General features: G+C 39.1%; 2 protein-coding genes across 3 annotated transcripts; both read right to left on the bottom strand.

Moving 5' to 3' along the window:
* Positions 1-22: 22 nt before the first annotated feature.
* mpnd (MPN domain containing) lies at positions 23-6,677 on the bottom strand. The gene is made up of 13 exons (XM_042007373.1): positions 6,455-6,677; positions 5,667-5,869; positions 5,337-5,558; positions 4,911-5,010; positions 4,722-4,800; positions 4,534-4,630; positions 4,374-4,446; positions 4,200-4,276; positions 3,473-3,641; positions 1,465-1,535; positions 1,229-1,318; positions 1,037-1,129; positions 23-942 (listed from the first exon to the last, which is right to left on the bottom strand). Exons 1-13 carry the CDS (start codon positions 6,456-6,458, stop codon positions 856-858), a joined length of 1,365 nt encoding a protein of 454 aa, XP_041863307.1. The 5' UTR covers positions 6,459-6,677; the 3' UTR covers positions 23-855.
* A 1,659-nt stretch (positions 6,678-8,336) lies between these two features.
* Positions 8,337-12,203, bottom strand: LOC121653236 (galectin-3-binding protein B-like). 2 transcript variants are annotated; one of them, XM_042006572.1, is made up of 6 exons: positions 12,060-12,203; positions 11,679-11,843; positions 11,011-11,202; positions 10,719-10,850; positions 10,339-10,609; positions 8,337-10,244 (listed from the first exon to the last, which is right to left on the bottom strand). In XM_042006572.1, exons 2-6 carry the CDS (start codon positions 11,734-11,736, stop codon positions 9,209-9,211), a joined length of 1,689 nt encoding a protein of 562 aa, XP_041862506.1. In that variant the 5' UTR covers positions 11,737-11,843; positions 12,060-12,203; the 3' UTR covers positions 8,337-9,208. The 2 variants fall into 2 exon arrangements, with proteins under 2 accessions (XP_041862506.1, XP_041862505.1); XM_042006571.1 differs by having other exon boundaries at positions 11,679-11,746.
* Positions 12,204-12,577: the final 374 nt, after the last annotated feature.

Raw genomic sequence — 12,577 nt, 5'->3', positions numbered from 1 at the left:
ACAGTCAGTCTTGTTTAAATAGTTCCAGTGTGTATGTTTTAATGCTTGGTGGGTCAATCAGCAGGCTTAAGGCATTGCTCTGTCCTCACGTGTATAACACAATACACAGTAATAAATACAGTACAGGTCAAGAGGAAGCAAATATGTGTCCTAACAGGACAAATGTCACAGAACCTGATAGGGAGACAGTAGATAGGCACATTCACAACACAGCGCGCAACACACATACCTGTTTCATCAGACTAGTGGATTAACTTTGACAACCCATTAACTTAAGTAGCAAAAACATGAATAAAGCCTATCGGAGAGTACAGTTAAGTTTAAATACACACCTTTGCATACATTGATAATGTAGTATATTGTATTTGCACTACTTATTTTCACTTTTTCCCCCCGCCACTATTCCATTGGTTTAGTCTTTAAAGGCAATTAAAAGACAATAACAGTTTAAGCCTGTACATAGGTCCAAAAAGGTAGGAAGCCATACAGATTTCTAATCTGTAAAATTCCTCTACATGATGTCCCGGCTGTCAAGAATTATTTTTCCTATTCTCTCCTGTTCTGATTGGATATTTGCTTTCATTTGTATGTCTGTCAATAAATAGAGTACAACCTCCAGGAGCAGCTATTTTCACAGATTTAGCACCGCCACAGTCACTTAAGTGTGTTTCAACTTCCAGTAACAATGCATCAAAATTAAGTACCCCTCAAGCATGACGAAGGCATCTAAATGTTTTTCAAGCAGATTTTACATTGTAAATCTGTCACACCTGAACTGTCCACTCTGAAGGTAAAGTGTTTGAAATGGAACGGCTTGAGACCGAGCAAGGCTGCCTCATGCATGCGGAGCAGACCTCAGTGCGTGTTGCTCAGCTGACTGTAGACGTGCTCTAAGATCTGGGAGTAGGCCTGGTCTTTGGGGGCGTGACAACTCAGCGAGCCCTGTGGAAGAAGACGAATTTCATCAGGTTCACGCTGCTGTTATTTGTTAAAGTATAAAGTGAGCAGGATTTGTTTGTCGTTAGCTCGTTCCTACCTTAATCTTATCCATCATTGTCGTATCAGGACACCAATACTGGTTGAAATGGACGAGGTCGGGAGCTGCCCTGTAGTAGTCAACCAGCAGCATCTGTTGTGGAAATATAAATATGTTTAATTCTGATTTACAGCTTTTATGTAAATGCATAATACAGTTACTTTCGCGTGACTAAAGCTCCAGTATCGGTACCATTTCATTAAGAACATCACTGGTGAGAAAGTTGTCCTGTACGTAAGTGACCTCCACTGCCACAGGGATGCCGTAGTCATTAGGACGTTGCTGCAGAAAGAGAGATGATGATGATGATGATGGAGGAAACATCAGAACAAATGTCTTACAGAATTAACATAAATAACCTAATAAACTACGAAACAAAAATTTCGAAAAAGAAGAAGTTGAGCAGTAAAAATTTGGCCTGTCCTCACCTCAGGTGGTGGTACAACCCAGAATGGAGTTATCGTAGATGCCACACCTTGGTTTCCATGGTAATATGGACCTAAAAAAAAGTTGGAAAGCAAAATGGTGCTAAACCTGCCTGAGCCCAGGGTTCATGACAGCAGCGCTGCATTCATATGCATCAGCAACCACATGTCTCATTCTGATATAAACTACAATTTAGTTATAAGCTTTTTGTTTTATAATGTTAAATTTGAATATTTATATTCTTAATCTTTCTATTACTACAGAATTAATCTTTGATTTTACATTTACTCTTGCAGCAAACCCTAACATCAGATATCATGATCTTTTAATCATATAGTTTAACAAATATTAAAGGCTGAGTAAAGCCAAAATAATTGATGGTCTGAGTTTGTTACCCACCCAGCCAAATGGTAATGGTTAAAAACAATCTTCATAAATAAAATTATATCTCAAAATTGCAGAAAAAAACACACTGGGGGTGTGTTGAAACCACCCTGACTGACAGATCTTAGATCAGCTCAAATGAAACATATTAAACAGAATCAGTTTTAACTGGAGCAAACTGCTGGTATGTAAAGTCCCAAACACACAGCAGATTTAAAATATTTTGGTCGCCTTCCAGCTGTGGATATTTTTTCTCATCACAAAAAGCTCAGACTGTTTTCAACAAAAAGTTTGTCAACAACACTACAGATGTCCTCTCCTGTTATTTTCCCTCCAAACCTTTCCAGAGCAGGACATGTTCGTAAATATAATTTTTATCACCGTATCTAACAAAAGCAACAAGTTGACAATTTCCACTCACATTTGTGGATTTATCCAGCTGGAGTGAAAATAAATCTCTAAGTTTTCCCACAACTTGTTCAACAAAATCTGTTCCCATCTGATCTGTCCTGGAGTAAACTGCCATCTGACAAAAGCGAATTTTAGTTTTTCTGCTACGTTTTTGACCAGCATCGTTTCTGTCATAACAACAGCAGCAGGTGGGAGTTTTGAGCCAAGGTGAAACCTTTTTTTTTTTGATGGTGTGATGGAGGCTTTTTCACGTCAACTCTTGATGATGTTCTGGATTCAGCAAATTTCCTCCTAAAAAAATGGTCATGTTGGTAAAGTAGTTTACCAACATGAGAGGCTCCTTTATGGTAAGATACTGCATGAGACTGCTAACTGCTGCTGTTAGCTAGTTTCTTCCCACAGAAGAAACATAATGCCTGGGGTGGGCTGGAGTTTGTGAAAGTAAATCCCAATGAAAAACACATTTACATATTAAAAGAATTTTGCTATCTCTACTTTTCACCCTCGTTTGCTGTGTTTTCAGCAACATTGCTGCTACGCTTCAACCAATGAATCTGTGGCTTCATGTAGGTGATATTTGGGATGTGCCTGTTTTGTTTAGTTTGAAATTAATTAAACTGAATTCTAAATATAAGTTTTAGTTTACATGAATATTTATTGATAATACATTACTGTTATACACATTAAATGTGTATGATTTTTTTTTTTTTTTTTTCTCACAGGGACTAAGTTACCAACATTATAGGTTAAAATTTGTTTCCTCTTGACTTCAAAATTATTTATTTTGTCCCTGTTGCAGAAGGTTTTTTTTTTACTTTTAATAGCTGTTTGCTCTTCATGAGCATATTTTAACAGCTTATGGACGGCACAGTGGCTCTGCTCAAGCTCTTTTATTTTCTTTTGTTTTTAGTTTATCAGTATTTACACATCAGCTCTGAGTGCAACAGTCTCCACTACTTGTTAGCTATTTATCAAATAACTATGGTGACAAAGCTGCACACTACTTAATACTTAATCATGCTCTTATTCTTTCTGTAGTTTATATTGCAACCATGTGTTTATACTTTTGTCATATTTTTCCATTCCATATTCAATGTAGGAGAGCAGAACAACTTGTGAGTCACTATTTCTTATACTTAAGTCTTACAATCACTGAATCAGATTAACAGTGTGTTGCATCATTATCCTGCTGCATTCTATCTGACAGACACTGACCACAGATGATGCCCAGACAGGGCTGAAAGCCGTTGTTTGAGCCCTGCAGCCTCAGCTGATGATCCATCTGGGAGTCGATATCCTGCAGTGATGGCAGGGCTGGTCCCCGCGGGTGACTGTGGTACCAGCCCACCAGTGACAGCCCACGCATGAACAGGTTCTGACAGATCTGGAACAAAATAAACATGACAGACACAGAATTAATAGAGTGGTAGGTCAAAAAAATAGATCAGATTGATATTGCTTTTCTACTTAATTGTCAATATTTCCTAAAAATAAACCTACTGTATGTAGTTGGGACATGCTTTTAGCTGCATGTCCATGCAGTTGCATTTTGAATCCCAGTGGCTCTGGGGTCCAAAATGCAACTGTGTTAGAGAGAGCAACTCATTTAAAAACTAAAGTAATTACAGTTTCAAAGCATATTTCAGAGAGCATATTTCCATTTTTGTTGCGTTAGGGATGATTTTGCATTTCCTGAAATTATACAAATTGTTATGTCTTATGAAATCTTGTGCTTTTGCTGTTTTTATGTTTTGAAAACTGGTTTTTCTTTTTTTCTTGTTGTGTTTTCGGTGATAAAAAGAAAAGAATCTGCTGTCAAATACTGTTTTGCTATAGGGAGAAAGTTGTAAATTATGTTGTTGTTTTCTTTACTTTTACATTTATGTCTCCTGCAGAGGATTTACATGCTTTTAGTGCAGATAACAGATTGTTCATGAGTTACCTCCTCCTCAACAGCAGAGGCTGATTCTCTGTCTGCCAGCCTGGTCCGACAAGGGAAAGCCCTTAAAACTGTCAGCACTGGAACAAAGCAACCACAAAGATGGAGATGATGGTGATGAAGACAGATGCGCTTCAATTTTCTGGTACTTATTTCTGGGATTCGAGGCACACTCACATTGTGTATTGGTATCCCATCGTCCTCCGAGGTATCCAACCACCTCACTGGTGGTCAGGTGACAATGAAAGTCCTATAAAGGCCAACACTCAGATAACTATGGCTCCTAACTTCATCATCAATATCTAATCATCATCCTTTAGGACAAGTTAACACCTACCATTAGCAGCAGTACATTACTGGAGACAGCTACATTGAATGGCTGGAATCTGTTGATGGCTGAGAAGGCTGACAGCTCCACCAGCGTGTGCGGATCTCTGAGGAGACAAGATTACAAGTGTCTGTCACACTGTAGTTCATGTCATGCACAGCAAACTGGATACAGGAAATTCGTGAAAAGGGCCGTACCTGGCAGCATCCCTGGTACCCAAGGTGCAATACCTGACAGGAATCCTCTCTCTGTCAGTTCTCCGTGAAACCATAACATCTGTAACACAGTGAAAATGGACATTACCAACTTCTAAGAAGAGAAGAGAAGAGAAGAGAAGAGAAGAGAAGAGAAGAGAAGAGAAGAGAAGAGAAGAGAAGAGAAGAGACCATGTAATCCTGGTTTGGTGTTCTTGTTCTTCTCATCTGCCTGCACTGCTGCCTTCCCTTCCTCCTCATCCTCATCATCATCTTCCTCACTCACCAGGCTCTGGCATAACAAGAAATAAATGACAAAAAGAAGGTGTTGCATTACTTTTCTTAACAAACCAGTGTTCTTATGCTTCTTCCTGTTTTTTATTGTTTTTTTCTTTTTATTTCCTTTCTTTCTTCTGTATGTCAGGAGTCATCTCCCATTAAAACCAAGCATACACTAACTGACTAGAGTAAACTTTTTCTCTCTGGTATAGGCTGCAAGCTATTACCTTTCTAAAGCCTATAAGCAGCTTCTTATTTCTGTTTACTTAGTCTCTTTAGAAGGACATTTTGGTCCTTTGAGTAAAAATTTAGATCGTGGTGAAATGTCATCACTCTCACCATGTCTGCGCTGGGCTGATACTTGTGCAGCCAGGTGGTTTTGTACTGCACCAACTTCTGTCCCCGATAGCGCACAGACGCCCAGCCGCAGCCGGATTTCTTGGCTGGGTTAACTAGCCGCTTACAGTGTGTTGCCCAAGCACTGGGGGAGTTAAAGATCTGGCCCGTCTCCACCCATCGGATCTTCCCATCATTTAACAGGTCTCCTACAAAGTTCTTACCCTGAGGGAGCAGAGGAGACAGAAGTCAATGGTTCGCTAGAGTTGTGCTGCTCCAGTACTCTGTAAATAATGGATATCAACATTCTTAACCAGCTCTGTGGGTTATTACCAGGTAGTGGATAGCCAACACACCGTCCCCCGGTTCCACCAGGCCATCTTTGAGCAGCACTCGCAGGGTGATGCCTCTCCGGGTCAGCAGGGAGCCCCGGCCTGAGCTGGACCGAAAGTCTGCCTCCTCACCGCCACTCAGCTCCTCCTCATCCTCCTCACCTCCATCATCCACTACCTGTGGAGAGCTTGGTGGCTCTGAGCCTGAAGACACACAAATATTCACATACTGAGCGAACACCAGGTCAGGGCGTTATGTGGGTTTGATGAAAATCCAAACATCATTCCTCCTGCCTTGTTATGATGCATTATTTTAATGTTTAGCTTTTTTATGTTTTTGTTTGTTTGTTTGTTTTGTTTTGTTTGTTTTTGTCATTTAATAGCCTCTTGTGAAAAATTTATACCACTTAGGTTTTAAAATTAGCCAGGCACCTGACTAACAGCTCACACATCAAAGTTACATCAGGAACAAAGTCAGTGCAAATATCCATTGTTGTAAAGAGAATGGCTTCATAGAGAAAGCTCCTCTGTAATAGCAGCCAGCATCATTCATCTGCAGCATGATACAATGATAGCAATCCTGTCCTAGTTGAAGTAACCTCAAGTGGCTAAAATTAGCCAAACTATCATCTAAATTGGCATTGTATTAATTACGGCTAAGCTACGCTGGCCTTTGTCTCCACCTCCCATTAGGGCACGGCTCTGTCCGCTAGAAGAGGCCTGTATGCAGCTGTTCCTCAGTTAATTTCTCTCTGAATCACAATTAAAGCCCTCTTTCATTATTCTCACCCATATCTATGAAAGCGACGGAGGGCGCCTTTAAATCCAACTCGGTCCAAAGCTGCCCTTTTCCGGGACACTTTGAGGCTGTGCGGGCTGGAGCTCCGGGCTGATTCCAGAGACACTTCGCCACACTAGCTGCGGCTATTATTCAAAAACATAAAATGAAGGCGTCTGTGGCTCTGCAGTGTAGTTTCCTTGTTGTGTTGCTTTAATGTCAGTTCCCCTCCCCTTTCTTTCTCCCTCTCCCCGTCCTTGTCACTCTCCCTGTGTTCTTCTTCTTAGAGCGGCTTTCTGTAACGCGCAATGCCGGTTTATTGGTCATTATTTCTCTTTTATCATCTTAATTATGAGGGAGAAAATAACACTCAACTGATGAAGTATTGAGAACACGCGAGGCTAAATAAATGTCACTAAATGTAAATGATGTAGCGAGTATTCTCCTTTTCCTCCGGTCAAATCAAGTGTCGCCTCGTGCACGTGAAGCGTTTATTTGTCTGTCAGGCGGATTAAAAGTGCATCCAGGACACCGTGGGACATTTCTGTGTTTGAAACCTTACACATTAGCTGGAGACAATGATTTTTGTGGCGTTAACATGCGGCCTTGACCCGCGATACATTGTGTTATGTTATGGTTTCCTACGCCGCACCGATATGTGCTTAATATTTCCAAAGAGAAGCACATTTAACGGAAAGCAGCCGGCGGAGGGCAGGAAACCTCCAGCGGTGTCTTCACCGCCTCCACTTCTTATTACCCCCACCTGGTGGCTGTACGGACCTCTTCACATGGCACTACTTTTAAATAGGCCTACAGTAAAAAATTGGGTGTTATTATTATTATTATTATTATTATTATTATTATTATTATTATTATTATATTTTTTTCACAAATTCAAAGGTGTCCAATAAAAATATTTACAGTTTATTATATCAAAATACACAATTCCTTTAAAAAAGAAAGACGAAATGTAACCTTTTTAATTGTAAATTAGCCTATAAAACAAGGAACAATGTGAAAAAACTTGACAGCTGAGGTCTGGGATTAACACCAATCAGGCATCAGAATATTTAAGTCATTGAAAACGACCAACTCTTGTTTGATTTTTTCACCCATAACAGATTATTTTAAACTATCTTAACTTACTTTTAACATTAATTACAAAAAGTTTGGTTCTGTATCTACACCTATCAATGAAATGTTTGTCCATCAAGATTAGACTAATGTTTAGTAAATATTTTTGTCCACCCTCAAAAATGAACCCAAATCTGTTATTCTAATATAATGAAGGAGATTCACTATCATGCTACAACATGCATAAAATCCCAAAGTGGATGAATGTGTAAATAAATAAATAATTATTCCAGATATTCAATGTCTGACCTGTATAACGAGCAGTATCTATTGTCATTGTTTAATTTTTGCCTGAGAGAGCTATTATGGGCTTAAATCTAATTTAGCTTTTTGAAATGAGTTTCTTTTTCTTTAAATAGGACTTGAAGACAGCAGTGTCAGGTTCTGTTTCTAATAACATCATTGTTAGGGAAATATTTTAAGAGCTTTGTCAATTTTAATGGCAGAGAAAACAGTATACATGTTAAAATACTTTTTTTTTTAAATATAAATTTGTTGCGTATTTATTTATTTATTTATTCATTTACTGTCTGTGAGATTCTTTGGTCTATGTGCAGGTTTGGTAATTTTGTAACTGGCCTATCATAGTGTGGTACAGCCTTAATAATGTTAGAATAAATTCTGTTTGTACTTTAAGGAAAACTTTAAGGGAAATGTTCTGGCATGAGGGGTGAATTTTTCTTTTACCCTCAGGGAAAAGGAAATTTCAACCCTCACGCCTTTATTTATTGCCAGGAAAGCAGGAAATAGGTGCAGCAATTTATCAAAACAGTTACAAACACAAATGTAAATAAAGTCTTTAAAGGCAAGAACTGTTTGTGCAATTCTAGTCAACTTGAAAATCAGTACCTGGTTTGACCTCCTTTATTATTCAACACACCCTCACCTTAGAAAAACTTCTTTAGGAATAGTTCTGCAGGCTTCTTTGTGGACATTTCCAAACTCTTTTGAGTTGTGCCTGCCATTTTCATGCTTTGTCATGATGATCCCAGATGGCTTTAACGTTGGCATTTGTGTATTCCATTAAATGTTTTGCAGTCTAAGTTTTATTTTAATGCTTTGTTTGCCATTAAATGCAGATCATTTGTTAACAATATGAAACAAGTTAGGCTATGTCTTATTTGAGTCATATTTAGTAATCCTTGTGGGAAAAAATGTCAGACTGAGGTTTATGTTGTCAATTGTACTGAGTTTGCATTAGGACATCAGCATTGTGCTGAATGATGGCTGCACCTCCCAGTTGGCAGTAAGACAGCTTTTTACTTCTAACTTATTAGCTAGTGTAAGTTACAACATATATAACACCAATGTTATACAATAAATCTTTTTTTTTATTTCACCATAGACAGCATCAAGTTCCCAGACTAAAGAATATAAACCACTTGTCCTTCATTCTTTATGAGCCTTAAATGCATATAAGATAAAGTAAGACAAAGGCAGGCAACATAAACACAAACTGCCCAACAACTGAACGATTCCACACAGCTTGTGTAAATGCAAGACATGCTTAGTCATGCTTAGCTGTTCCCCTGAGTAAGGAACAGTTGACAGCTTATCAGAGGTGTGACAAGTGTGAATATTGGATAACATGCTGCACTTCCTTTGCTGAAGTTCCTTGAGAATGCATAAAACTAATCTGATGAGTACTGAGGACGTACCACCACTTGGTAGGAGAACAGATTTGAATGGCATGGAAAGACTTCTTCTGCAGAGCTGGGAAGGAATAAAAGACTGTCACTATCAGCATCATTCAATTCACCAACATGAGACACGTATCTGCCTTCACACCTAACAATGAGCTTATTTCTGTAATGGACATGCCTCTCCGTTTCACTGGGTAAATTGTTTTGTTTTTCTTGAATCTTTAAAGTAACTGCTGGCAAAGAGGAGCAAGTGACACTTTCTCTGGTGCAGTCTTCATTTCTGATAAATACCCTTGTTTTCCAGCGCATGGTGTGAAAAGCAAAGTAGGCACTGTTATGAACAGGTGTTTGGAAATCAGATGTCAGGCTATTGATGCTCTGACCCTGAAAGATGTATTTACCAGACTGGTTGTAAGCTCTGATCTCCTGAGTGCTGAATGTGAAGCTCCATGGTGGTCCTATATAAACCCTGGATTCGTAGATATTCTGCTGCTCTGTCAGGTCACTGACCAGCATGCTGAAGGGCAGAGCATTGAACTGAAACCCCTGCAGCTTGCCGGTATGATACTGTGAAGCATCAAGTGTGTACAGGTCCTCAGCTGGTATCATTGGGAAGCGGATGAGCTTCAAAAGATTCTCAGGGATGGTTGCATTTCCGTTAGCTGCTGCCCATTTTTCCACTCCATGGAAAACAACAGTTTCATTACGCACCACAAGATCAGAGCGGGAAAGGAGAGTTCTGACCAGATAAAACGGAAGACTGGTCCAGGCTGGAGACTGGATCAGAGCCTCACAGTTCCACGCCAGGTAGCGGAGGCAGACCTCTTGAAGAGCCCTGTCACCTGTATGAACTGCATACTGCCAGAAAGAGCTCTGACTGTGGAAAGTCAGGTCCTCTGGCAGAAAAAGTTGGAAAATATTTGCAGCCTCATTCTGAAGTTCTGTCAGATGCCAGTCGGAAGCCATCTTGAGAATGCAATAGGCAGAGGGTAGGGTGATTTTTATTTTTCTCGTGTAGAAGTATCTGAAACACAAACCTTTTTATTAGCTCTATGTGATGTTGAGTGTACACTCAGTGTGTGGCTTCATATAAAAGTTTAAACTTACGTGTACTTTACCTGACAAACGTATTGGCATGTTGAACACAGTCAGAAGAAGCACCAATGCTGAGGCTGCTGAAGTCTGGATGTGAAGCTTTGAGGGATGGATTAAGAGAAAGTATGACTCTGTGGGCACAGATAGTCTCCACAATGTTGTTGTCCACCAACACGGACATTTTTAAGTCACAGTCACGTCCACTGTCAAACAGCTCCCCCAGCTGATGAGAGAGAGTTGTATTGTGGTCCAAAGCATACTCACGACGGAAATCCCTGTTATAAGGCTCAGGCCCTGAGAGAGATTGATGTGTACACAGTAAATCAGAGATGTAGTTTCAGGATTTTAGAGTCTGCTCCTCTCTAGTGGATGTATATTTCCTTCCTGAAATTTGTTGCCTTACCAAGTTTACATCTAACGCCAGCGTCTTCACCGTGGCCACAGTTGTGGACCCCCCACCCAGGAAAACTGCACTGAAGCAGCACTGTCTCTGTTCCACTGCAGTCTAAATCATCCATCCATATGTTGCCTTCCCCTAACATGAAATTAGTACAAAATGAGAAGACAAATAGTGACAAGATGGCTATTAGCAACTTGTATGTAAGAGAAGTATTTATAGCATCATTAGTGTTTTTCAAACATTGTACTGTACTGCCTTGAGCTCCACACACTGCAGTCAGAATTAGTCGTATTACCCTGGCCAAACGTAGCAGATTCTAGAGCTTCTTTTGCACCGGGAAAATGGAGCTGTTGACACACTACACGGGCATCATTTATGTCCCAACTGTCATCACACACAGTTCCCCAAGCTCCACTATGAAATATCTCCACGCGACCCTCAGAGTGATCTTGACCTCCTGCCAGTCTAATAAAACCTTCTTCGTAACCTAAAGAAAAATGTATCAGTTAGATTCAGTCATTTCTAAGTGATGTGATTCAAATTTTTAAAAGATTCAAAAAGTTGAAATCTGCAAAAGTAAAAATCTGATTCTTAAACAAACAGATTAAGAGTTTGGTTCATTCTACAAGTAACATCAGATTTAATTAATCTTATAGAATAATTAGACTTATGCCTGATTAACTCTGAATAACTTGAAATACAAATTTCTGTTCACTTTCACAACAAATAAGGCCAATTTATTATTATCATTTTAATCACCTTACCACATAAGTGTATGAACACAAAAGCTCAAGTACTGCATGGTCATATTAATCTGAGGATTTGTTGATCCATACAGTATATTTACTTTATGCCATGGTCTTTTTGGAGACACTCTATGACAATATCATGAAGAAAGGCATTTGTCAGACATAAAATCATAGGACTACAACTTAATGCAAAATGAATCAACACTTTACTCACCACTCGTCAAACTGGTGCTCAGCAGCAAGACACAGCAAAACAAAGTATTTCCATCCATTTTAGTGGAACTGCTCCAGGACAAAAAGAAGGAAAAACAAGTTTCTATTTCCAAAAATGTTGTTTTATTGTCCAGCTCTGGTGATTAGTGACCATCCATTCATGTTTCTTTGCATCCAAACAAAACAAAGAAATTTGTTCACTTTCCTGTTTGTATTCCTCAAACTTAATTTTACAACTTACTATAAGGCTTGCTTTTTTTCCCCCGATTTTTGTAGCAGTAGTGGCTAAATTCATATACATATGTATGTGTGTGTGTGTGTGTAATCATATGCATCAGTAGTGTATACATTTGTCTAAGTAAAATAAAACAGGTAAACTTACCTGACCACAAGCAGGTGGCAAGAATCATATGTGACAGGTCCCTCAGTCTTTGTGGAGAAAATGTCACGGGTGAAAAGGAAACTGGAGAAATTTGTTGTTGGTGGTAATAAACCTGTAATCACCACACCCAAACGGCTACAGGTGTGCCTCTCCAACACGAAAAAACAAAACGAAACAAAACCAAAAAAAAAAAAAAAAAAGAAATGTTAGTCTGATGCCACCTTTCACACCAACGACTTTAACAGGTCAAATGGAATTTTTAACTTGTTCACAAGGGTTTCATCGTGCCCACCAAAGTGGGAAATTAAAATAAAAAACAGAAGCATTAGGCCTTTAATGCCATATGTATAATATATGATACATACTGTTTCTGAGACCTTTTGCATCACTTTGTAGTAAAATAAATTGATAAGTAAAGAAAAAAAACTTTGCTCAAACCTTGTTGTACATAATCTCTGACTTGTATTGTCCACCCCCCGATAATTTCTGCACTACAATAATTTTGACATATCACATAA

Source organism: Melanotaenia boesemani, chromosome 14, assembly GCF_017639745.1.
Source record: "Melanotaenia boesemani isolate fMelBoe1 chromosome 14, fMelBoe1.pri, whole genome shotgun sequence".
Taxonomy (NCBI): Eukaryota; Metazoa; Chordata; class Actinopteri; order Atheriniformes; family Melanotaeniidae; genus Melanotaenia; species Melanotaenia boesemani.
Note: the sequence above shows the minus strand (reverse complement) of the source record. Positions and strands in the feature narration are given on the sequence as shown.